We start from the raw sequence: 27,534 nt of genomic DNA on the forward strand, positions 1-27,534 counted from the left end.
TCATTTCAGCTATCCTGAGTCGGTTTCTGTCACTTGCACCCAAACAACCTTAACTAATAAAGAATTGGCTTATGCTGGCTGGACAATCTAAATTCCCATTTATCTCACTCCCACAAACAAAGCAGGGAAGACAAATTCCTTTGCAGCAAAATCTTTTTAAGTGCACCCCAGTTTGGTCACACTTGACTTAAGAAAGGAAAATGATTCAACCTCATAAAAGATGCCTCTAGGTGCCTTGCATACCCAGTGAACTTACCATCCTTCAAGGCTTGATCCCAACGTTCCTGCTTTAGAGGCCTTCCTTGACACCCTGAGATAACTAAATCACTCTTCTGTATTCTAATAACTATTTGTATATTACTTTTTTTGGGTGGGGGGACAGAGTCTCGCTCTGTTGCCCAGGCTAGAGTGCAGTGGCGCAATCTGGGCTCACTGCAACCTCTGCCTCCCGGGCTCAAGGGATCCTCCTGCCTCAGCCTCGGAATAGCCAGGATTACAGGTGCACACCACCATACCCAGCTAATTTTTTATATTTTTGTAGAGATGGGGTTTCACCATGTTACCCAGGCTGGTCTCCAACTCCTGAGCTCAAGCGATCCACCTGCCTTGGCCTCCCAGAGGGCTGGAATTACAGGTGTGAGCCACCACACTCAGCCAAGGCAGGAAATTCTATGAAGACAGAAATCATATTCTTGCCACCTTCAAGTATTTTCTGATTCCTAATGTAATACCTGGGTCATTGTAGGTACTGAATAAACATTTGTTAAATAACTGAGTAACCAAATGTGGGTAATTGTTGAAATTCTAAAAGGATTCTCAAGCTATAAAAATTATATAAAATTTATAAAAAATTTTATAAAATGTTATGAAAATAAAAATTGCATTATCCTGTAACAAATAAAACCTTGTAAGAAATGACAGTTAAATAATACAAACTGCCTATAGTTACTGCTTGGGAAGTGGGATTTCAAAAGGCTTCTGCTTTCTATGTTACATATTTGTATTTGCTTTTTTTTTTTTTTTTAATTTTTTTTGAGATGGAGTCTTGCTCTCTCTCCCAGCCTGGAGTGTAGTGGCACGATCCCAGGTCACTGCAACCGCCGCCTCCTGAGTTCAAGCGATCCTCCCACCTCAGCCCTCTGAGTAGCTGGGATTACAGGCATGCACCACAATGCCTGGCTAATATTTTTTTTTTTTTGTATTTTTAGTGGAGATGGGGTGTTTCGCCATGTTGGCCAGGCTGGTCTGGAACTCCTGACCTCAAGTGATACCCCTGCCTTGGCCTCCCAAAGTGATGGGATTTATAGGCATGGGCCATCGCACTGGTCATATGTTTGCATTTTTAATAATAACAACTTTTGAAATTAGAAGAAGATATAAAAAGATTGATTTTCCAAAACTCTAGTTCATTTACAAGTTTCAAGGAAGATGACTAGAATGCATAATGAGGAAACATTTGTATTTCTGCTGGTAAGAGTTATTAGGGTATAAAAACTTACCGCTTGGGACATAAGTGATTTCCAGTAACTATCAACAATGCCAAATTTCCTCCCCTCTTCTGGCATCTGGGCTATGATGTCTTCTGAACTGAAGATTGGTTCCAGGTACAGCCAGGTGGCTTGGCATTTCAACCAGGCATCCAAATTGTCTTGTATGCGAGTTAGCTTTTCTTCCCATTTCTGTGAATTTAGCATTTCATATCTGAATCATTAACCTGCCACTCTGCATCACAGGCCCATGGACCGAGCAAATGGATGGAGCCAGCCGTACATTTATTCATTCATTCAGTCAGTCACTTGTTTAACAAATACTTATTGAGGGCTCCCTATGCTCTGGTCACTGCTCCAGGTGATGTGAACATGGCAATGAATGAAACACACAAGAGCTTTGCCCTTTATGGAGCTCACGTCCTAGCAGAATAATTACAATAGTTATACACGTAATCTGTGAGAAGTGATGGTCTGAGTGCTTTAAGTATATGGAACCAATTTAATCCCACAGCCTTACAAGGCAGATGTGATTACAAACCGCATTTTCCAGATATAGAAACCGAAACACAACAGTTTAGTAACGTGCCCAAGGTCACATTACTAATAAGGAGCAGAGCCAGAATTCGAACCCAGGTAATCTGGCTTCAGAGTTTGTGTCCTTCGCCTATGTCACTGCTACAAACAATGAGCACAGGAGGCCAAATCCCTACCTTCGGGTAGCTTACATTCTAGATTACTACCATAAGATGCTTCCCAAATGCACGTATATTTGGTGCATTCAAATCTCATCTTCTCTTTTGGCAAACGGTTGCAAAGGCTCAGCATGCCATATGCTTTCTTGGATGGTTATTGCTTTCAGTCTTGTGTCATTAATTAATTAATTTATTTATTTATTTTTGAGATGGAGTTTCACTCTTGTCGCCCAGGCTGGAGTGCAATGGTGCGATCTCGGCTCACTGCAACCTCCACCTCCTGGGTTCAAGTGATTCTCCTGTCTCAGCCTCCCAAGAAGCTGGGATTACAGGCGCCCTCCACTATGCCTGGCTAATTTTTGTATTTTCACTAGAGACGGAGTTTCACCGTGTTGGCCAGGCTGGTCTTGAACTCCTGACCTCAGGTGATCTCCCCGCCTTGGCCTCCCAAAGTACTGGGGTTACAGGTGTGAGCCACTGTGTCATTTATTTATTTATTTTTCCAATTCGGACAAAGTGATTTTCTTTGTTAACTGAACTTGAAAACCTTTCCCCTCCTCTGAGAAACCCAGAGCTAATGAAACACCTCAAAGCATTCAACTTCATTTCCTCTTACCCGGCATTCTGCTTCTATTGGTTTGATGAATGGGGAGCCACACATGGTCTGGGTCTTTATCACGTGATCATCGAGTAGCATTTGAATGTCATCAATTGCACACAAGATGCTTGTATCCTGTAAATAAATAAAGACGCCCCACCCTGTCAAAATTGTGAAACCTCCCCATTTTTCTTTTCCTTTTTAAAAATTTGTTTATTTGAGACAGGGTCTCCTCACCCAGGCCTGAGTGCAATGGCTCGATCCTAGCTCACTGCAGCTTCAAACTCCTGGGCTTAAGGGATCCTCCTGCCTCAGCCTCCCAAGTAGGTAGGACTACAGGCATATGCCACCATGCCTGGATTTTTTTTTAAGACAGATTTTCACTCCTGTTGCCCAGGCTGGAGGGCACCGGCAGAATCTCTGCTCACTGCAACGTCCGCCTCCCAGGTTCAAGTGATTCTCCTGCCTCAGCCTCCCGAATAGCTGGGATTACAGGCAAATTCCACCACGCCCGGCTAATTTTTATGTTTAGTAGAGACAGGGTTTCACTACATTGGCCAGGCTGCTCTCAAACTCCTGACCTCAGGTGATCCACCTGCCTCGGCCTCCCAAAGTGCTGGGATTACAGGCATGAGCCACCATGCCCAGCCTGGATATTTTTTTTAAGAGATGGGGTCTCACTATGTTGCCCAGGCTGGTCTTGAACTCCTGGCCTCAAGTGATCCTCTTGCCTCAGCCTCCCAAAGTGTTGGGATTACAGGCTTGAGCCACTGCATCCAGCTACCTCCCCATTTTTTATGCTGATCCCTTAGGACCTCACAGCTCAGAACTCCACTCTTATGGAGTAGGAATCTATGTCTTGCAGGGGATAGGACTTCTACTTTCTTCCTTGAAAATGTTATTAAAGATATTTAGGCTGGACAAGGTGTCTCACGCCCATAATCCCAGCACTTTGGGAGGCTGAGGTAGGAGGATCACTTGAGCCTAGGAATTCAAGACCAGCCTGGGCAACATAGCAAGACCCCATCTCTAAAATTTTTTTTTTTTAAAGACATTTATTGTCCACCTCCTTTGCAGAAGTCAAATACAGTCTAATCCAAGATTCACAGATAGAATCTGCTGGGGAGGAAGATTTCTGCCCCTTTCCCTGTGTTCATGCTTCTCCACTTGCTTTCCTGGATCTCCTTTCCCTCGAGTAGGAAGATCAGCTGCTAATCTGACTGGTTAGGCCTAGACCTGTGGTTTCCACACTGTGAACTGACGTGCCCCGGGGGCACCGCAGCCAACTTAGAGTAAATGATTGTGATTATTTAAAAATAAAATACAACTATTATTTTTTCTTTCAATGTAGGTGTATTTTTTTCAAACAGTGCCTAAGTTGTTAGAGCATAAATCCTTATTAAGTTGTTTGGACCTAATTACTGCATAAACAAAGCTATTAGATATTTCTTTTGGCCTAAGAGCACTGTGAAAAAAGTACTTAGACACAGAGGCATTGTGAACCAAGAAAGTTTGGGGACCTCTGTTTTATTTATTTATTTATTTATTTTTGAGATAGTCTTGCTCTGTTGCCCAGGCTGGAGTGCAGTGGCATGATCTCAGCTCACTGCAACCTCCGCCTCCCGGATTCAACTGATTCTCCTGCTTCAGCCTCCCGAGTAGCTGGGATTTCAGGCAAGCACCACCACGCCGGGCTAATTTTTGTACTTTTAGCAGAGATGGGGTTTCTCCATGTTGGCGAGGTTAGTCTCAAACTCCTGACCTCAAGTGATCTGCCTGCCTCAGCCTCCCAAAATGCTGGGATTACAAGCGTGACAGGCACGAGCCATCATGCCTGGCTTGTTTTATACATTTATTGGGTCTCTTTTTGAGACAGGGTCTCACTCTGTCACCCAGGCTGGAGTGTAATGCTGCAATCATAGCTTACTGCAGCCTCAAATTCGTGGGTTCAAGCAATCTCCCTGCCTCAGCTTCCCAAATAGCTTTCCAAGTAGCTGGTGCACATCACCATACTCAGCTAATTATTATTATTATTATTATTATTATTATTATTATTATTATTTGTAGAGATGGGGTGTTGCTGTGTTACCCAGGCTGTTCTCGAACTCCTGGGCTCAAGTGATCCTCTCACCTGGACCTCCCAAAGTGCTGGGATTATAGGTGTGAGCCACCAAGCCTGACCAAGTGGTCCTGTTTTACTGGTAGGTGAGGTCTAAGGTGTGCCTTAAAGGCCAGGCCCTGTGGGTGGCACTTTTTCTCCTGGGCCACTGTGGCAAGCAAGCTGACAGGGGTCTGACCCCTGGGGCAGGTTTGGTCTTTCTCGCTCTGTTCTCACTTCTTTCAAGTCTAATCTAGGAGGCTAAATTTGGGCATAGCATGTATTGTCTTATCTATGTTTTACCAGTAGCTCAGCACTGGGAGGTGTGTTGGGCTATTAATAAAGTGGTTTCTTGATCCCCATTTAGCTACTGATCCTTGTCTGTAGTTACTTTAGGAAAAAACTCTGCAGATCGGCCAGGTATAAGTGAGCTGTTCCCCAGGTCTCCTAGCTTACACTCCTCTTGTCACCCCAACAGCCTCTATAGCAGTGTCTAATCCAAGCTGATCATGCAGCCACGCTTCTGAGACCCATGGTGGCTGGGTCACCCTTGCTGGGAGAGGCTCAGTAAAGAGGCCCTGTGCCCTCAGCTCTCTTCCCTCTCATTAGCTCATGTATAGTTCTGTTGGGGCTCAGAACACGATACCCCGAAGCATTGCACCTTGATTTGCTGGGTATTTTGAACTGAAGGACATTGGAAGGCCTTGGAAGCAAGATCTTTCTGTCCATCTTTTTCTTCCTTTCTCCTGCTCCTTTATCTTTTCCCTAAGACAGTCCATAGAAACTAAACTCCTCTTTCCCACAGCAAGCCATAAAACCCAGAAATATCACTCTGACCAAGACAGCCGGCCATAAGGAAATTCTCTGAGCAACCTTGTCTGATGGTGGGTCACAAGACCGTCGTTCCTGAGGGGTCTTGCCCTATGCCTGGGAGGAAGGACTGCTACACAGAGAGACCAAGAAGAATCTCAACAGGCAGGTCTTGCTAGGCTTCCCCTGGAGTCTAGACCATTATACCACACGCTTTTGTTCAATTTCATTTCCATAAAGCTGTCCATTCTTCATCAAACCTAAGCCCCAAAACACAGTTTTCCCTGGGTCTTCAGTTTCGATGGTTCCAAAGTCATGTAAAACTTTGATTAAAAAAAATTTTAATGCTTTTCTCTTGTTAATCTGTTGTTTATTATAGGAATATTGGCGGTGAATGACCTTCATGCTAGGTGAAGAAAGGGATCACACCTTTTCACCTCTATAGCTCTTCCTTGAGTGAAATCAAGGCACTCCAACCATTTAAACTGAATAGGGAAAGAAGTCACAAGTAGATAACATGCAGCCTGGGGGAGAAGGGAGGCTTGGGAGCTTTTGGTTCTCAATCCTCATTGCACATGAGAAAAACCAGGGGTGCCTTAAAAATGCAGATGCCCAGGCATTCTGGGAGGGGAGGAGCCAGGAAGAATCCACTGGGAGATTTTAAAGCATCCCAGATGATTCTATAATGCAGGTTTGGAAGCGCTGACTTAGGAATCAGTGGTTGGGCCTGGCATGGTGGCTCACGCCTGCAATCCCAGCACTTTGGGAGGTGGAGGCAGGTGGATCACTTGAGGTCAGGAGTTCAAGAACAGCCTGGCCAACATGGTGAAACCTCATCTCTACTGAAAATACAAAAATTAGCTGGGCGTGGTGGCGGGCACCTGTAATCCCAGCTACTCAGGAGGCTGAGGTATGAGAATCGCTTGAGCCCAGGAGGCAGAGGTTGCAGTGAGCCGAGATCATGCAGTTGCACTCCAGCCTGGGTGACAGAGCAAGACTCCATCTCAAAAAAAAGAAAGAAAAAAAGAACCAATGGTCTGCAGGATGTGTGCATCAACCTGTTGCCTCCATGATTTACAGCTTCCCAAGAGCTGCAGCCCTCATCCCTACCTCACATTCTATCCCAAAAGCAAGCCAGACCCTAAAGACAGCTGAGCAAACGCTTCAGGTGTGTGCACCTTCGCATGCGCTGTACGAACTCCTGTGTTTTCTACAAGTGCAAGTGAAAAGAAAGAAACCTACACCTTTACTATTCAAAATTGATCAATATTATCTGGGAGCTTGTTAGATCTGCAGAATCTTAGGTCCCATCCCAGACCTGCTGAATCAGAACCTGCATTTCAACAAGATCTCCGGTGATTCCTGCACACATCGACATCTGAGAAACACAAGTCATTGTCTGCCCCTGTGCTTCTGACAGGACTGAGAAGCTTTGGAATGGTGTACAAGCCTGCACCTTCACTGGGAGGTGCTGATTTAGAGGCTTGCTTGGTTCCTTTGCACTGAGAAAGCTTCTTGCTCTGAATTAAAAGGCTTTTCTGATTTGAAGAATGCATCTCTTTGGTGGTGCTGAGAGGAAAGGTGACCGAGACAGAAAGGCAGACAGGAGGAAACAATCAAGACATGAGTGATTATTTCTCTGTGAGTTCTGTCGCCATTCTGAATGAATTGTTTCTGTAATCTATTGCATAATAAATGGGGCTGCTTTCAAAAGGGGCTGCAGTTGAAGTGAGACTCACAGTGTCCCTGTATTTCACGAAGCTGAATGTCATGTTAACCCAGTCTAACTTCATTCTATCCAAGTTTTTCTCCAGAGAGTATTCCTTGCTGGCGGCTGCACCAATGGGCTCCAATCTAAAGAGAGAACACAGCAACAGCAACATCAACAGGAGGCAGAGAAGACACATCAAAGGAGGAACTTCAGGCCAGGCATGGTGGCTCATGCCTGTAATCCCAGCACTTTGGGAGGCCAAGGAGGGAAGATTGCTTGAGGTCGGGAGTTCGAGACCAGCCTGGGCAACATAGCAAAACCCCATCTCCACTAAAAACACAAAAATTAGCCAGGTGTGATGTGTGCCTGTAGTTCTAGCTACTCAGGAGGCTGAGGTGGGAGGATCGCCTGAGCCTGGGAGGTAGAGGCTGCAGTGAGCAGAGATCGTGATTGCACCACTGCACTCCACTCTGGAAAACAGAGTAAAACCCTGTCTCAAAAAAAAAAAAAAAAAAAGGAGGAATTTCAGCTCAGTCTTAGGAGAATCTCCAAAAGCCCTTAATTTGACCAAAAGGTTTACTATCCTGCTCTAAGATCTGCCAGCTACCGCCAGTGTTTTGCAGGTTTCTCACCCTTGGCACCATTGACTTTTTGGGCTGTGTTATGGGTTAAATATTGTCTCCCCGAAAATTCATATATTGAAATTCTAAGCTGGGCGTGGTGGCTCATGCCTGTAATCCCAGCCCTTAGGGAGGCTGAGGCGGGCAGATCACAAGGTCAAGAGATCGAGACCATCCTGGCCAAGATGGTGAAACCCCGTCTCCACTAAAAATACAAAAATTAGCCGGGCGTGGTGGCACCTGCCTGTAATGCCAGCTACTCGGGAGGCTGAGGCAGGAGAACCTCATGAACCCGGGAGGCGGAGGTTGCAGTGAGCCAAAATCGTGCCACTGCACTCCAGCCTGGGTGACAGAGCAAGACTCTGTCTCAAAAAAAAAAAAAAAAAAAGAAATTCTAACCCCTAATATCTTGTAATGTAACTCTATTTGGAGAAAGGATCTTTAGAGAGGTAATTAAATTAAAATAAGTCATGAGGGTGGGCCTTAATCCATTATAATTGGTGGCCTTATAAGAACAGACTAGGACACAGACACACACAGGGAAGATCATGTCAATTCATAGGGGAAGACAGCCATCTGCAAGCCAAGGAGAGAGGCCTCGGAAGGAACCAACCCTGCCTACAATTTGGCCTTGGACTTTCAGCCTCCAGAATTATGAGACAATAAATTTCTGTCGTGTAAGCCACTCAGTCTATGGTATGTTGTAAGAGCAGCCTATTCAACAAAAATTATGTGAGGTCATTATTCCGGACTGAGCTCCTGCACTAGACCCCAGCAGACCAGACCAAACCAAAATGGAGTCACTCACGCTAAATGGCATGTAATCAAACTGAATCTTTAAGGAAGGAGATAGATCCCAGAACAGGACAGTTTTTCCTGAAAACAGGAGACTCCAGTCTACCTGACTCAGAGAATAAGGAAGTTCCCTCTGCTTGAACCCTTATAAAACAATAACCTGATGTTAATTAATCTTTTTTTTTTCATATTGTTCTGTTTCCTTATAAAACTTACCATTGTGCTACTGCCCAGTGGGAACTCTCATTCTGTTTTGGAAAACAGAGGCTGCCCTGATTCATGAATCTTGATTAAAAGTCAATTAGACTATAACTCAATTTGTTTCTTTGTCTTTTGATGAGACCTAGCAAACTCACATAGGCTGAATAATTGTCATGGGGAGCTGTACCGTACCTTCTAGGGTGTTTAGCAGCATCCCTGGTCTCCACCCACTAGACACCAGCAGCAGACTCCCCAGCCCTGCCCCATCTTTTGCCAGTTATGACAACCAAAAATGTCTCCAGATATTTCCAAGTGTCCCTTAGGGGTGGGAAATGGCCCCCAGTTGAGAACCACTGTTGTAAGGTCACTAAAATAAGACCTCTTCTTTCCATCTTTGTTTATGCCTTATTTGCCCATATTCTGATTTCTTTTATGTTTTTTTCCCCAGATGGAGTCCCACTGTGATGCCCAGGCTAGAGTGCAGTGGCGTGATCTTGGCTCACTGCAACCTCTGCCTCCCGGATTCAAGCAATTCTCCTGCCTCAGCCTCGTGAGCAGCTGGGATTACAGGTGCCCTCCACCACGCCTCACTAATTTTTGTATTTTTTGTAGAGACGGGGTTTCACCATATTGGCCAGGCTGGTCTTGAACTCCTGACCACAAGTGATCCGCCCGCCTCGGCCTCCCAAAGTGCTGGAATTACAGGCGTGAGCCACCGTGCCCGGCCAGTATTCTGATTTCTTATTCAGATTTTGAACCTCTGTTAATTTATGTGATGGCTTTTGCTCTACTTCCCATCCCTTCCCCTTTCAAAAACACCTACTATTTTCCTGATACTGGGACCACCCGTCCATGGCCCCTCTGTTCCACAGAAAGGGGCATAGAGGGAGAGAGAGAAGAGGCAAATTCCTTTCTTCTTGTTTCCACATGGAGATCTGGGTCCTAAAACCGAGGTGTGGCAAAGAATTGGAAAGCCAGGTTCTTGGAAGTGGAAAGAGGGACTGTTCTCTCTGCCTCAGCCCTGTCTTTCATTGCATCCTTGAGTGTAGAAGAGACCATCTGATATTTACTCATAGGTCAGGAAACCAGCGCTCAGAGGAAGCAAGTGACGTGTCCAAAATCACACAGCCGGGGATTCCTGGAACTGGGTATTGACACTAATTCCTCCTAATCTGACTCCTACCCTGGTGTTTCTTCTTCCACCTTTATGATATGCCTTCTCCCTCCTCTTTCTTAGAAAGAGCAATAGAACTAGGCCAGGCATGGTGGCTCACTCCTGTAATCCCAGCACTTTGGGAGGCCGAGGCAGGTGAATCACCTGAGGTCAGGAGTTCAAGACCAGCCTGACCAACATGGTGAAACCGTCTCTACTAAAAATACAAAATTAGCCAGGCATGGTGGCGCATGCCTGTAATCCCAGCTACTCGGGAGGCTGAGGCAGGAAAATCGCTTGAACCCAGGAGGTGACGGTTGCATTGAGCCAAGATCATGTCATTGCACTCCAGTCTGGGCAACAAGAGTAAAATTCCATCTCAAAAAAAAAAAAGAGTAACAGAACTAATAGAACTGTTCACATGTGTTCAATCAAATAGGACCAATTAAATAGAGCTGAGAACCCTCATTTAGCCTCGAGAAGGGAGGAAGATTAGGAGCAGAAAATTACAAACAAGGACTGATCAGGACCTCAGCAGCGTGGTCACTGACTTAAATATGGCCTGTGAGAGGCGACCAAAATGAGTGTGCATATAGGGAATAATTAATAAAGGCAGGTGCCAGCCCAGATTAGTATGAGACAAGGAGTCACAAGGCCCAGCCTCCAGTGCTCACTGGCTGTGCGGCTGTGGCCAAGTCACTTGACAGGCCTCAGGTCCCCATATGCCCCTATCACAGGCTTTGGGGTTCAATTAAATAAGACCAAATGCTGGCACCAGGCCTCATGAATTACCCTAGGGTATGACTTAGAATGCAAATGATTGAACAGATGAGGGATTAATCAGTTTGGGAATTCATGAAATATATCAAGAGTTGACCTCACCCAAAATGTGCTGGAGAAGCTCATTAACTATGGGCTGTGATGAAGCTGCACTAACTATGGTGTGGGTGGAATACATGCAATATCACACCTCCCTAAATGGTGGTGGCTGAGTCCCCAGACATGGAATCAGTTCAGGTGACATGCCTTTTCTCCTAATCCTAACTCTAATCACCTAGCTACTCTCCATGTTACAAATGGAACCAAGCCGCACAGAAGTAAACAACTTAGCCAAGATGCTTCCACTTCTGAATTGGTCACAGTTGAACATGTGTGCATGGAAAGTATAAGAATAGCTGTATGTTTATTTGCTCATTCGCTGTCTCCGGAGAGGGGTTTACTTTTTCGGCAGTGAAGGGTCATGGTTAAGGCCTGCCTGGTAATGGAAGCCTGCTTATGTTCAAATCTTGATTCTTTCCTAAGTGAAGTGTTCGTTCTTTTGGTTACTAGCTGTAATCAGTGGCTAATAATCTGAAGTTTATTTTCTCATCTGTAAAATGAGAATAATATTAGGACGGTAGGATCTAGGACACTAGGTTTTTGTGATGGATAAATGTGTTAAGGTCGGGCATGGTGGCTCACGCCTGTAATCCCAGTACTTTGGGAGGCCAAGGCAGATGGATCACCTGAGGTCAGGAGTTCGAGACCGGCCTGACCAACATGATGAAACCCCATCTCTACAAAAATATAAAAATTAGCCAGGCATGATGGCAGGTGCCTGTAATCCCAGCCACTCGGGAGGCTGAAGCAGAAGAATCACTTGAACCCAGGAGGCGGAGGTTGCAGTGAGCTGAGATTGCACCATTGCACTCCAGCCTGGGAGACAGAGTGAGACTCTGTCTCAAAAAATAAAAAATAAATAAATAAATAAATAAAAAGGGTTAAGGTATATAAAATGCTGAGTGCAGCATAAGCGTTCAATAGCTAGTGTCTCTCGGAAACATCTTACTGGGGGAATGTGAGGCCTTTTGGCCAAAAAACCTAAGAGTTTTTATCCTAAGCCTGATAAAAACGTATGTGTCTCTAGGCCTGCTCCTTAATGAGGAACATAGTGGTGGTGTTGGAGAGGCATCAAAGTATTTAGGTGGCAGGAAGATTCAGGAGCTGGGAAGTGCCTTAAATTAGACCTGCTCTGCTGCAGTATGAGTGAGGAATTCTCAGCCTTTCATGTATCAGAATCGCCTGGAGCAGTGCTGTCCATTAGAAATATAGAGTGAGCCACATATGTAATTTTAAAGTTTCTCACCTGTAATCACAGCACTTTGGGAGGCCGAGGTGCGCAGATCACCTGAGGTCAGTAGTTCAAGACCAGCCTGGCCAATGTGGTGAAACCCCATCTCTACCAAAAATACAAAAATTAGCCAGGCGTGGTGGCAGGCACCTGTAACCCCAGCTACTTGGGAGGCTGAGGCAGGAGAATCGCTTGAACCTGGGAGGCGGAGGTTGCAGTGAGCCGAGATTGCGCCATTGCACTCTGGCCTGGGTGACAGAGTGAGACTCCGTCTCCAAAATAAAATAAAATGAAATAAAATAAAGTTTCTAGTAGCCACATTTAAAAAATATTAAAAGACACAGGTGAAATCAGTTCCAATAATGTATTTGACTCAATATATCCAAAATATTATCATTTCAATGTTAATCAGTATTAAAAATTGTTAGGCATTTTGCATTCTTTTTTCTTGTAGTATGTCTTCGAAATCCAGCCTGTATTTTATACTTACAGCACATCTAATTCAGACTAGCTGCACTGTAGGGGCTCAATGGCCACATGTGGCCAGTGAATGTTGCTTTGGACAGTGCTGACCTGAAGGATTTGTTAAAATGCAGATTGCAGGGCCCATCTGCAGAATTTGATTATGTGGGTTGCGTGGGGCCTGAAAATGTGCATTCTAGCTAGTTTCTAGCTGACGCTGATGCAGCAGGTCTGGGTGCCACACTTGCCTAACAGGGTCTCCAGCCCAGGCAATGCAACATCTCCCCACCTGTCGCCCCGAAGGAAGTGTGAAAAAGGAAGTAGGGTCCTGAGAAGCTCTGTTCTAGAAGTAGCATTCAAATAGTTAAATTCTCACACACAAACTCCAGGGGAATTTGGAGAAGGGAAGAAAGCAAGAGAAGAGACTTCTTTTTTTTTTTAATTAACATGGAGTCTCACACTGTCACCCAGGCTGTAGTGCAATGGCGCTGTCTTGGCTCACTGCAACCTCCACCTCTTGGGTTTGAGCGATCCTCTGGCCTTAGCTTCCTAAGTAGCTAGGACTACAGGCATGCACCACCATGCCTGGCTAGCTTTTGTATTTTTAGTAGAAACGGGGGTTTCACTATGTTGGCCAGGCTGGTCTTGAACTCCTGACCTCAAGTGGTCTGCCTGCCTCGGCCCCCTAGAGTGCTGAAATTACAGGCATGAGCCACTGTGCCCAGAAGAGAAGAGACTTCTTATTGGACCAGGTTTCACACAATCTTAAAGCTCAGAGACGGTTGTTGCTTTGTTTGTTTAAGAAGAGGAAACCGAGGCACAGAAAGGCTGAATGGTTTTGCCCCCAGTCACTGACAGCTGGGCTTGAAGCTCAGGTTCAAAGAACATTAAAAAAAAAAAATTCCCTTTGAAATAAAATCCATGACTCAATTTTCTAGTCACAACCCATCAGCAGCTCTTCAGCTAAAAACAGAAGCTTCACCAATTTGGAGGTAATTAAATAGCCTTAAGCCACTCTACGCCACAAGGAAAAAAAAAAAAAAACAAACAGCCTGATATGGGGCCAATCAGATCACTGTGGGAACTTACAGATCCTTTGACCAAAACCGTTTCTGAAGGAGAGGGTAAGCCCTTACTTTTCAACGAATTTGCCGAATCCAAATTCGAGCATATTTGAGAGGCAGGTCGTTTCGGTGGGCTTTATCTCATAGCCGACAATCTCACTGATCTGCAAAGAAAAGAGGAAAGCAAATGTTTGTTGTCCAAGGCAGTGCTGTCCAGTAGAACCTTCTGTGATGATGGAGATGTTCTTTTTATCTGCACTGCTCAGCATAATAGCCACGAGTGGCAGGCGGCTGTTGAGCACCAGAGATGTGGCTAGTGTGATTGAGGAATTTATTTTTAAATTAAATTTAAAAAATTTTTTGAGACAGAGTCTCACTCTGTCTCCCAGGCTGAAGTGCAACAGTGCCATCATAGCTCACTGCTGCTTTGACCTCCCAGGCCCAAGCAATCCTCCCAAATCAGCCTCCCCAGTAGCTGGGGCCACAGGCACACAGCACCTTGCTTGGCTAATTTTTAAATTTATTGTAGAGATAGGGTCTTGCTGTGTTGCTCTGAGTGGTCTCAAACTCCTGGCCTCAAGCGATCCTCCCACCATAGCCTCCCAAAGTAGTCGTATTACAGGAGTAAGCCACCACACCCAGCTAATTTTAATTAGACAGGGTCCTGCTCTGTTGCCCAGGTTGAAGTGCAGTGGTGTGATCATGACTCACTGCAGCCTTGACCTCCCAGGCTCAAGTGGTCCTCCTGCCTCGACCTCCTGAGCAGCCGGGACCACTGGCATACAACACCATGCCTGGCTAACCTTTTTCTTTTTAAAAATTTTTTTGTAGAGATGGGGTCTCACTATGTTTTCCACGCTGGTCTTGAACTCCTACACTCAAGCCATCCTCCCACCTTGATCTCCCAAAAATGCTGGGATTACAGATGTGAGCCATCATGCCCAGCCCCTTTTACTTTGTAAAATGTGGCTACTAGAAACTTTAAAATTATTGGCTGGATGCAGTGGCTCACTCCTGTAATCCCAGCACTTTGGGAGGCTGAGGCGGGCGGCTCACTTGAGGTCAGGTGTTTAAGACCAGCCTGTCAAACAGGTGAAACCCTGTCTCTACTAAAAATACAAAAATTAGCCGGGCATGGTGGCAGCTGCCTGCAATCCCAGCTACTTGGGAGCCTGAGGCAAAAGAACAGCTTGAACCGGGAGGTGGAGGCAGGAATCAGCCGAGATCGCACCACTGCACTCCAGCCTGGGCAACAGAGTGAGACTCCATCTCAAAAAAAAAAAAAAAATTACACACATGGCTCACATTATATTTCTACTAGTCACAGAGGGCCAGTTTTGGCATCTATCAGTGCAGTTTCTCCCTAAGATCAAATGTTACCTTGTTCCATCTTGCTTTTTTTTTTTAACAGTTAAATTTTTATTATTTTTTAAACTTTTCTTTTTCCATACTTTTTTTTTTTGAGAGAGAGTCTCGCTCTGTCGCCCAGGCTGGAGTGCCATGGCACAATCTCGGCTCACTGCAACCTCTGCCTCCTGGGTCCAATGATTTTCCTGCCTCAGCCTCCCAAGTAGCTGGGATTACAGGCGCATGGCACCATGCCTGGCTAATTTTTGTATTTTTGGTAGAAATGGGGTTTCACCATGTTGGCCAGACTGGTCTCAAACTCCTGACCTCAGGTGATTTGTCTGCCTCGACCTCCCAAAGTGTTGGGATTACAGGCGTGAGCCACTGCACCTGGCCAGACCAGGAGATTTTTTTTATAATGACACAGAAAGCACAAAAGCAAGGAACCCAGAAGTAGTTACCGTCGAAATAACGGTCTTAGAAGACCAAGAGTGTTATAGGCACATGATGAAAAAATAACCAAAATAACACTAATTGCAAATAGGACATCAGAAATGCACCTTAGTGTAGTGATCCAAAAAGCCTTTTAGATTTGTGGCTTTCATTTTGCTTTAAACCACAGTAGCAACCCCTTTGCTGTTATCTATAAAGTCTGTGCCCCAAACATAAGGCTCTAACTTTTTCTACCTACGTTCTGTAAATGACCAGAACCCCCAGCACAGCCATGGCCTGGCTTCAGAAGATCCAGCTTCTAGGCTTGAGTGCTACAGATGGCTCATCCTTCAGGTCCCCCTGCCAGAGCCAGCATCCGTGGCAGTGGATCTCCTGAGTTAGGCATCAGGGCAGAGAATGGCATCCCCGGGCCTGGGGCTGTCCCTGGGGTGGCCTGTGGCGTGACCTACATACACTGCAGGGAGGAATGGGCTCTGCCTAGGGGCAGTCCAGAGAGTATCTAGGGGCCTTTGTCCTTTCTGAACTTGCCTCTTAACTGCTCAGCCCACTGAGCTTCCATTTAGGGGCTCACTCCTTGGGAGCCACTGTCCTGGGGCTGTGCTCCCTGGCCCCCTCTCACTGTGGTTTACTGCCCCCTGCTGCCCGCTCCCTTCCTCTGACCGGACCTTTTTTGCCTTCTTGACTTTTCCAGGCTGAATCAAACAGTGTAGAAAAATTCCAATTCCCTTCCCCACCACCAACTAGCCATCTGACAATTCATCTCTCCAAGTCTCAGTTTTTCTATCTGTGAAATGGAGATAATAATAATCTCCACTTCAAAGGCCTGTTTTAAGGATGAAATGTGAGAATCCAAATAAAGTATGCAACACAGTACCCAGCACCATAGCTGGTACTTAGTACATTTTCAATATTATCATTATTATTATTTTACTATCATTGTAAGAAATATTTTTTCCTATCACTTAAGTGGCCCATAAATGAGAATTATGAATGTCTAGGAATGGTTAGAATTTTTTACTTTATTTATTTATTTATTTATTTATTTATTATTTATTTATTGAGACAGGGTCTTGCTCTGTTGCCCAGGCTAGACTGAAGTGGCTCAATCACAGCTCACTGCAGCCTCAACCTCCCAGGCTCAAGTGATGCTCCCACCTTAGCTTCCCTAGTAGCTGGGACTACAGGCATGTGCCCCCATGCCCAGCTAATTTTTTTTTGTATTTCTTGATGGGGTTTTGCAGTGTTGCCCCGGCTGGTTCTCAAACTCCTGGGCTCAAGCGATCCACTTGCCTCGGCCTCTCAAAGTCCTGGGATTATAGGCGTGAGCCACTGCATCTGACTGGGATTTTTTAAATTTAAATTTAAATTTAAATTAATTAATTTTTTAAATAGACGGGTCACACTATGTTGTCCAGGTTGGCCTCAAGCTCCTGGCCTCAAGTGATCCTCCTGTCTCGGCCTCCTAAAGTGCTGAGATTAGTGGTGTGAGCTACCACACTTGGCCTGGTTGGGATTTTCTGAGTGCCCACGTACGAGAATAGCGTCATAGAGGAAGCACCAGGTGGAGCAGATGACTTTCCCAGCCCCGCAGCATGTTCTCCAAACGCCATCGACAAGGACACTCTTGATAGTGCCATCTCATAGAGAAACCTGGCACTACCAGAGGCCACCTGTCCCACCTAAGCTCCCTAAACCTCCATCCCCCCGATGCAGGTCAAAGTCCTAGTTAGGCTGGGTCCGTGGGGAGAGGCACCCCGTGAGCACCAACTGACAGCAACTCCTCCTCTGCGGATCCCTCTGCTGGGGCGTTTCAAAACCAGAAGTCATGGCCAGGCACTGTGGCTCATGCCTGTAATCCCAACACTTTAGGAGGCCAAGGCAGGAGGATCACTTGAGGCCAGGAGTTCGAGACCAGCCTGGGCAACATAGTAAGACTCCCCCCCATCTCTATTTTAAAAATTAATTAATTAAAATCACAATTTAAAAATATCCCAGCCAGGCACGGTGGCTCATGCCTACAATCCCAGAACTTTGGGAGGTTGAGGCAGGTGGATCACTTGAGGTCAGGAGTTCGAGACCAGCCTGGCCAACACGGTGAAACCCCATCTCTACTAAAAATACAAAAATTAGCAAGGAGTGGTGGCACTGCAGTCCCAGCTACTCAGGAGGCTGAAGCAGGAGAATTGCTTGAATGCAGTGAGCTGAGATCATGTCACTGCATTCCAGCCTGGGTGACAAAGTGAGATTCCATCTCAAAAAAAAAAAAAAAAAAAAAAAAGAAAAAGAAAAACAGAAGTCTACTCAGACAGCCTATCCCTTGTCTGTACAGCACTCCATCCTTTGCTTAGGTCTTGAGTTCAAGACTTTTTGGGAAACTGAAAGTAGCTCCTCCCTACAAAAAGACCCTGACTCTCTCATGTATTAAGAGAGTCTTCCTCTGTCTTCCTAGGGAGAGCAAAGTGCTCCTTGTCACTGTGTTGTCATTGGGTCCTTTCAGAGAGAATTTCCTCAGTCTTATACGTGGCTTTTTTTTTTACCCCCCTCTGTTACCCAGGCTGGAGTGCAGTGACACGATCATGGTTCAATGCAGCCTTGACATCCCTGGCCCAAGCAATCCTCCCACCTCAGCCTCCCAAGCAGCTGGACCACAAATGTGCACCACTACACCTAGCTAATTAATTAATTAATTAGGGAGAGATGGGGGTCTCATTATGTTGCCCAGGCTGGGCTCAAACTATCCTCCTGCCTCAGCTTCTCAAAGTGTTGGGATTATGGCCTTGAGCCACCGTGCCTGGTCTTGAATGTGGTTCTGAGAGGGGGAATTACAGGACAAGTCAGAGAAGAATCTGCCCAAAGAAAGCCATTTTCACTTCCAATTCCATACAGAGCGACTCTCTGGTAGAGGATGTTTCAAAGCCATTGCTAGCCCTTGGAAGTGACAATTATTTTAGAAACACAGTGAGTTTTCTTTTTTCTGCTTAGTGTTCACACCACACTTATCACCCTCACACTTGGTTCCTTATAAAAATCCCAGCTATTTTTAAGGAGAATATTTATTATTCTAATTTGTAGGCCCAAAGGGCTGAAAGAAGAGTGCAAAGTTATTTCTGAACCTGTTTGACAATGAAATGCCACACCAAAGTCATCCTAAGTGGGAATCATCTGGTATTATTAGCAACCCCCAGGGAGGGATGTGACTTTGTTTTTTGTGTATCCTAGGTCAAGGAGCAAATCAAGGTCCTCTCACTGTATTGAACATCCCTGTTGCACCTTGGAGGCTCTTGGCCTCCAAAAGCCCATCTGCTTAGGAAGCAGGAAGGAGACCCTTTGTGGCCATTGGCTGGAGCAACACTCAACGAACCACGAGCAATGGGGGTTCAAAGGAAAGGGCCAACCTGTCCAGGGGGTAGGGAGTTCATTCTCTTCCTTCAGAAGGCTTGCCACTCTCATTTGCTATCCATTTGTCTTTAAGTAGATTCTCCTTTCGGAAAGGAGAAGCTTGACCTAGTAATGTTTCCCGCCTTCCCAAGGACAGTCAGGGCCAGGCCTGGGCTGGGCTGCTTGGGGGCGGGCAGTGATTGATAGAAACCTGCTGCCAGTGCCGGTCTTTCATTCCTGGGTTGCAGGAAATACTGAGGATGGGAATGTACTGCTTGAACTTATCAATCTTGATCTTCATATTCTCTGCTAAGCGCCTGGGTGCAGGCACATCAGATAAGGTCTTGATCAGTTTATATGTTGTCCTCCACATATTCCCTATCTCCTCCGCAATTTGCTCAGCATTCAGTAAGAAGAGGGGTCCTGAAATAGAAGAGTGAGGGAAGGGTCAGACCATCATGTGGATGTTAGTCATGCGTACCTTTAATTCCCTGAACTTAGAGCTGTGCCTCCTGTCATTTGGAGATTGGAACACATGCAGGCTTTGAGGATCTGAAACCTGTACTTAGCCAGTGGAACCTTAGATATGATACAGGACTTTTCTAAGCCTCAACAGTAACTCCTGTGACACAGGGGTAATAATGGATACCCTGGAGGGTGATTGTGGAAATTCAGTGAGATAATGTACAGTGGCTAACATAATGCCTGGCATACAATGGACGTACAATTAGCATATCAATAGCTTTTTGTTTTGTTTTGTTTCTGACCAGTTGCAGTGGCTTACACTTGTAATCTCAGCATTTGGGGAGGCCAAGGTGGGAGGACTGCTTGAGCCTAGCAGTTTGAGACCAGCCTGGGCAACATAGTGAGACCCCCATCTCTACAAAAAATAAGAAGAAAAAGAAAAAAGAAAAAAAAATTGTTATTATTGGTTTTAGAAGCTGTTATAATAGTAATTAAAAGTGCTTCACAAAAGTCATGAAATATTAATCATCAGGGAAAGGTGAATGGAGATATGAGAGGGAGGCTGAGGCAGGCAGATTGCTTAAGGTCGGGAATTCAAGACCAGCCTGTGCAACATGGTTAAACCTCATTTCCACTGAAAATGCAAAAAATTAGCCAGGCGTGGTGGCATGCTCTGTAGTCCCAGCTATTTGGGAAGCTGGGATGGGAGGATCACTTGAGCCCAGGAGGTGGAGGTTGCAGTGAGCCAGGATAGTGCCACTGCCCTCCAGCCTGGACAACAGAGTGAGACTCTGTCAAAAAATATATACATTTTAAAAACAAAAAGTAACACCTCATTGTTTAAACTTGCTCCAAAACACTAATTTCCTTCCCCTTCCTTTATTTTGCTAAGAACCTTTAGCATTTGGGTTTCACATCCAGCCAAGACCTTTCCATGCTGCTGCCCCGCTTGGATATTTCAAATTGGTATAACTCTTGCTATGTGATGTTGCTAACTTACTCAAAAACACTTTTCTTTCAGGAGTGCTGAAACTAAATCTAACTTCGTTAATTCCACCTGCTTCATCAACCCAACATTTTTGTTGCGTGATCAAAAATTTAAATTAAAAAAAAGTATCTTTCATGCACCAGGAAATACTGTAGGTGCTGGGCTAGAATAGAAAGGCACCTACGCAACAAGTGAGTAGCCTGTACTTGGGAGGGTTTGGCTGAATTATCACAGTGACTTTCCCAGTAGGATGGATAAAGTAGGTAAGGCTAACACTTCATTGTTCCCACTCTATAGTTGTAAGAGTGAAGCACAAACAGAGTGACTTGCCTGGGTTATTTGCAATCACTCAGGCAAAGAGGAGTAGTAGAATTTCTGTTAGAAGCAATTTCCCTCTGGTTATGATTATCTAGAGACAGCCTGAACTGACAAATTTATATCTACAAGAGAGAAGAACATAAAATAATCCAGGGATTTTAGACACTGCTATTTGAAGAGCAGTTATGGATCCCTCTATCCACATGCTGTAGTAGCTTCTCACCTCATAGCTTATGGAAAGGCTATATTCTGAAATTCTAACTCTGATCTTAAAGGATGAGACAGCAGGTGGAAATTTTTGTAGCCCTGTGGATGCAGTCAACTCAGTCAAGATTCAAATATGGAGGTTGCAGGAAATATTAATAAATTTTAGGGTCCTGTCCAGTCCAGAAATTCCAGAGTTCTAAGAAACATTGCTGAAGTCATTCTTCAAGGTTAATGATCTTCAGCCCCATGAATGTAAACAAATAACTTTTAGGCAAAGAAGCAATGTGAGGCCATGCAATTAACCACATCTGCCTATTCTAACGCCCCACTAAATGATCAAAGGCAGATAATAAGGGGAAAACATGTGTCTCTACTGGAAACTAAAGAAGGTGCCATCCAAATGTGAGCTATAGGGAGAGATTTCTGTAGGATATTCACAGTAGTTTTCCAAGTTTAGCAGGCATCAGAACTGCCAGGAGGGCTTGTTAAAACACAGATTTCTGGGCCCCATTCCCAGAGTTTCTGAGTCAGGTCTGGAGCGAGGGCTCAAGATTTTGCATTTTTAACACATTCTCAGTTAATGAGAATGCTGCTTTGTCCTGGAACCATACTTTGAAAGCCACTGCAGGGGAAAAGTGGAAGCGACACTCACTAGGAATCCCATTGCAGAACTTGCTGCTTATCCATGGAGAGGGATATGTCTAGCACAGTAACAGCCCTGCCAAAGCTGACTTTTAACAAAGGCAGCTTCATCCCTTGATAAAATATTCCACTCAATAACAGCAGAGTACACATTCTTTTTTATTGCAAATAGAACACTTACCAAGATGACTCTTATTCTGAGTCATAAAACAAACCTCAATAAATTGAAAAGAAGTAGAATCATGCAAAGTGTCTTTTATGACCATAATGGAATTAAATTAGAAATAACAATAAAAACATAACAAGAAAATCTGCAGTGACTAGCAAATTAAACAACACACTTATAAATAATCCATAGGTCTAGAGGAGTCTCAAAGGAAATTAGAAAGCACTTTAAATTGAACAAAATTTATGAGGTACAACTATAAAGGATAAATTTGTAGCATTAAAAAAGGAGAAAGTTCTAAAATAAATCATCCAAGTTTCTACCTTAAGTAACTAGAAAAAGAAGAGCAAGATAAATCAAAGCTAGCAGAAGGAAGGAAATGATAAAAATAAGAACAGAAATCCATTGAAAACAAAAATAATAAGAAAGATTATTGAAACAAAAAGCTGTTTCCTTGGAAAACTAAAATTGATACGCCTACAGAAAAGATAAACTTCTAGCAAGACAGGCAAAGAAAAAAGAAAGGAGATGCAAATTACCAATATCAAAAATAAAAGATGGGATATCACTACTGACCTCTCAGACATTAAAAGGGTAATAAGGGAATGCTATAAACAACTCAATGTACATAAATTAGACCATTTTTTTAAAAATGAAGCCATTCTTCAAAAACTACAAACTTCCAAAAACTTATTCAAGATAAACTAGAAAACCTGAATAGTTTTATAACTATTGAAGAAATTGAATTCATAGATTAAAAATTTCCAAAATATAAAAACTTCAGAATCAGATGGTTTCACTGGAAAATTCTGCCAAACATTAAAAGAAAAAAAATATAACAGCAAAACCTGTATAATCTCATCTAAAAAACAGAAGCGGAGAAAACATTTCCTAACTTATTTTAACAGGTCAGCGATACCCTGATACAAAAACCATGCAGATATATTACAAAAAACAAACAAACAAACAAACAAAAAAACCCTGCAGACCAGTATCTCTCATAGACACTAAAATTCTCAACAAAATATTAGGCATGGAAACTGAATCCAGCAACACATGAAAAGAATAATACGCCATGTCCAAGTAGGGCTTATCATTGGAGTGCAAGGCTGGTTTAATATTTGAAAATCAAACAACGTAATATACAGTATTAACAGTCTCAAAATTTTCTGTAATTTGCAACAACATGGACGGAAGTGGAGGACATTATGCTAAGTGAAATAAGCCAGGCACAGAAAGACAAATACTGTATGATCTCACTATTTGTGGAATCTAAAAAAGTCAATTTCATAGAAACAGAGAGTAGAAAGGCAGTTACCAGAGGCTTGGATGAGGCAGAGGGATGGGGAAGGAAAAGAAAGATGTTGATGAAGGGTACAAAGTTTCAGTTACACTGGAGAAACAAATTTTAGTAATCTATTGTAGTATATGGTGACTGCAGTTAATAATTACTGTATATTTCAGCTGGGTGAAGTGGCTCATGCCTGTAATCCCAGCACTTTGGGAGGCAGAGGCGGGTGGATTGCTTGAGCTCAGGAGTTCAAGACCGGCCTGGGCAACATGGCAAAATCCTGTCTCTACCAAAAACACAAAAAATTAGCCAGGTGTGGTGGTGCGCATCTGTAGTCCCAGCTACTCAGAAGGTTGAGGTGGGAGGATCACTTGAACCTAGGAGGCAGAGATTGCAGTGAGCCGAGGTTACGTCACTGTGCTCCAACCTGGGTGGCAGAGGAAGACCCCACCTCAAATAATAATATTAATAATAATAATAATGTCTTGTATATTTCAAAGTTCTAAAAGAATAGATTATAAATGTTATCACCAGAAAAAAAATGATAAATTGGTGAGGGTATGGATATGTTAATTAGCTTGATTTAATCTTCCTATGATGTATACATAGATCAGAATATCACATTGAACCCCATAAATATACATAACTACTTGCCAACTAAAAATAAATAAGTAAAAATTGGAAAAATAAAAAATAAAAACAAAATCCACCAGAATAAATAAAACAAACTCCTGGAACTAATAAGTGATTGCAGCAGGATCACAGGATACAACATTCACATTAAAAAGTCAATCACTGTCCAAGATAGCATCAATGAACAGTGGAATTTGAAATTAAAAGCACAGCCCAGGCACAGTGGCTCATGCCTGTAATCCCAGCACTTTGGGAGACTGAGGCAGGTGGATCACGAGGTCAGGAGTTCGAGACCAGCCTGACCAACATGGTGAAACCCTGTCTCTACCAAAAATACAAAAATTAGCCGGGTATGGTGGCATGTGCCTATAATCTCAGCTACTCAGGAGGCTAAGGCAGGAGAATCACTTGAACCCAGGAGGTGGAGGTTGCAGTGAGCCAAGATCACGCCATTACACTCCAGCCTGGGCGACAGAATGAGACTCCATCTCAAAAAAGAAAAAAAAAAAAGAAATTAAAAGCATAATACTATTTACATTGGCACCCTAAAAATTAAATTTGTACTTGGGCACAAATCTACCAAAATATTTGCAAGATCTATATGAGGAAAACTACAAAAAACTCTGACAAAAGAAATCAAAGAAGATATAAATAATGGAGAGATATTCCATAATCATGGATAGGAAGACTCAATATTGTTAAGATGCTAGTTCTTCCCAACTTGATCTATAGATTCAACACAATCCCAGTAAAAATCCCAGCAAGTTATTTTGTGGATATTGACAAGCCGATTCTAAAATTCACACAGAGAAGTAAAAGATCCAGAATAGCCAACACAATATTGAAGGAGAAGAATAAAGTCAGAGGACTGATACTAGCCAGCTTCAAGAGTTACCATAAAACTATAGTAATCAAGAAAGTGTGGTATTGGCAAAATAAAGTCACATAGATCAATGGAACAGAATACATAATCCACCCAGAATTAGAACCACACAAATATAGTCAACTGGTCTTTGATAAAAGAGCAAAGGCAATGTAATAGAGAAAAGGTAGCCTTTTCAACAAATAAAGATGAAAAAATTGGACATCCATATACACACACAAAAAAAGAATCTAGACACGGATCTTACACCCTTCACAAAAATTAACTCAAAATGGATCATAGACTTAAATCTAAAAAGGAAAACTATAAAATTCCTAGAAGATAACATAAGAGAAAATCTGGATGACCTTGGATTTGAGAATGACATTTTAGTTACAACACAAAAGGCACAACACATGGGAAAAAAATGATAAACTAGGAATGAAAAGATTCTCCCCTGTAAAAGACGCTGTCAACAGAATAAAAAAGCCACAATCTGGAATAAAATATTTGCAAAAAAAAAAGATCTGATAAAGGACTATTATCTAAATATGCAAAGAATTTTTAAAAATTCAACAATAAGAAAACAAAAACCTGAAACTTAAAAATAGGAAAAAGCTCTGAACAAATACCTAACCTAAGAAGATATACAGGAGGCGAACAAGTATATGAAAAGATGTGCAATGTCATTGCCATTAAGGAACTACAAATTAAAACACAATGAGTGGCTGGGTATGGTGGCTCATGCCTGTAATCCCAACACTTTGGGAGGCCAAGGTGGGAGGATTGCTTGAGCCCAGGAATATGAGGCCAGCTGGGGCAACATAGCGAGACCCTCATCTCAATTTAAAAACAATAACAACAACAATAGCTAACAATAGATACCACTACACACCTATTAAAATGGTCAAAACTCAAAACACTGACAACACTAAATGCTGACAAGGATGTGGGGCAACAGGAAATGTCATTTATACCGGTAGAAATACAAAACGGTACAGCAACTTTGAAAGACAGTTTGGCAGTTTCTTACAAAACTAAACATATTCTTACCATATAATCCAGCAACTGTGCTTCATAGTATTTACCTCAAAAAGTGAAATTCAAAAACATACATCATTTACAATAGCTCCAAAAAAGGAAATACTTATGTATAAATTTAACAAAACATGCACAGGATCTGTATGCTGAAACCTGCAAAACACTGATAAAAAGAAGTAAAAGGAGAATTAAATAATGAAGAGATGTGAAGTGTCCATTGATTAGAAGACTCAATGTAATAAAGATGTGAAACCTTTCCAAATTGATCTATAGATTTAAAACATTTCCAACAAAATCCCAGCAGAGTGTTTTGGTATGTATAGACAAACTGATTCTTAAATTTATGTGGAAAAATAAAGGGACTAAAATAGTCAAAATAAAATTTGAAAAAGAAAAATGAAGTTAGAAGAATCACACTGTGTGATTTTAAGACTTTCTGTAAAAATACAGTTGTCAAGTTGATGTGGTATCAGTGAAAGGCTTGACATATAGATTGACAGAACGGAATGGAGTCAAGGAATCAACCCACGAAGATATGGACAATTGATTTTTGACAAAGATACAATTAAGTGGATAAAAAAATTTATTTTTTCCAATTACTGGAACCATTGGACATTTATATGTAAGACAATGAACTTGAACTAAGCCTCATATTTTTAAAAAATTAATGCAAAATGGACCATAGGTCTAAATGTTAAACATAAAACCATAAAAATTCTAGAAGAAAATATAGGAGAATATCTTCATGACCAAGGTTAGGCTAAGAGTCCTTAGAGATGATACCAAGAGCACAATCCATAAAAGAAAAATTGATACGTTGGATGTCATCAAAATTAAAACCTTTTTCTCTGTGAAAGACACTATAAAGAGAATAAAAAAAAACAAGCCATGGACTTGGAGAAAATATTTGTAAATCACATATCTCACAAAATATATAAAGACCTCACAAAACTCAACAGTAAGAAATCAAACAACCAATTAAACAAATGGGTAAAAGACTTGAACAGACACTTCACCAAAGAGGATATACAAATGACAGGTATGCACATAAAGAAATGTTCAAGATCATTAGGCATTGGGGAAATGCAAATTAAAATTATAATGAGACACCACAACTACTTATAAGAATGGCTAAAATAAAAAAATACAGGCCAAGCACAGTGGCTCACACCTGTAATCCCAGCACTTTGGGAGGCTGAGGCAGGTGGATCACCTGAGGTCAGGAGTTTGAGACCAGCCTGGCCAACATGGTGAAACCCCAGCTCTACTAAAAATGTAAAAATTAGCCAGATGTGGTGGCCTGCTCCTGTAATCCCAGCTAAATGGGAGGCTGAGGTGAGAGAATTGCTTGAACCCAGGAGGCAGAGGCTGTAGTGAGCTGAGATCACACCACTGTACAAAGTGTGACAAAGTGACACTCCATCTCAAAAATATATATATATAAGGACAATAATACCCAGTGGCTGGCTGATATGGTTTGGCTGTGTCCCCATTCAAATGTCATCCTGAATTATAGTTCCCACAATCCCCACATGTCATGGGAGGGATCTGGTGGGAGGTAACTGAATCATGGGGTCGAGTTTTCCCATGCTGTTCTCATGATAGTGAATAAGTCTCATGAGAACTGATGGTTTTATAAAGCTCATTTCCCCTACACATGCTCTCTTGCCTGCCGCCATGTAAGAAGTGCCTTTGCTCCTCCTTCACCTTCCACCATGATTGTGAGGCCTCCCCATCCATGTGGAACTGTGAGTTCATTAAACTTCTTTTTCTTTATAAATTACCCAGTCTCAGGTATTTCTTCATAGCAGTATGAAAATGGACTAATACACTGATGAAGAGGTGGAACAACTGGAATTATCACACATTGGTGAGGGATGCACAATGGCACAGCCACTGTGGAAAACAAAAGTTTGGCATTTTCTTATAAACTTGCACA

General features: G+C 43.0%; 1 protein-coding gene across 1 annotated transcript in view; it reads right to left on the minus strand.

Annotated features, from left to right (window-relative positions):
- Window positions 1-27,534, minus strand: part of DNAH3 (dynein axonemal heavy chain 3) — a 218,456-nt gene that overhangs the window by 128,623 nt on the left and 62,299 nt on the right. Inside the window, exons 19-23 of the mRNA XM_054533552.1 lie at window positions 19,194-19,405; window positions 13,877-13,968; window positions 7,428-7,542; window positions 2,799-2,915; window positions 1,500-1,679 (exon numbers count right to left, since the gene is read on the minus strand). Of these exons, the coding sequence (XP_054389527.1) occupies window positions 1,500-1,679; window positions 2,799-2,915; window positions 7,428-7,542; window positions 13,877-13,968; window positions 19,194-19,405 (716 nt within the window). The remainder of the gene's footprint in view (window positions 1-1,499; window positions 1,680-2,798; window positions 2,916-7,427; window positions 7,543-13,876; window positions 13,969-19,193; window positions 19,406-27,534) is intronic.

This window comes from Pongo abelii, chromosome 18, assembly GCF_028885655.2.
Source record: "Pongo abelii isolate AG06213 chromosome 18, NHGRI_mPonAbe1-v2.0_pri, whole genome shotgun sequence".
Lineage (NCBI taxonomy): Eukaryota > Metazoa > Chordata > Mammalia > Primates > Hominidae > Pongo > Pongo abelii.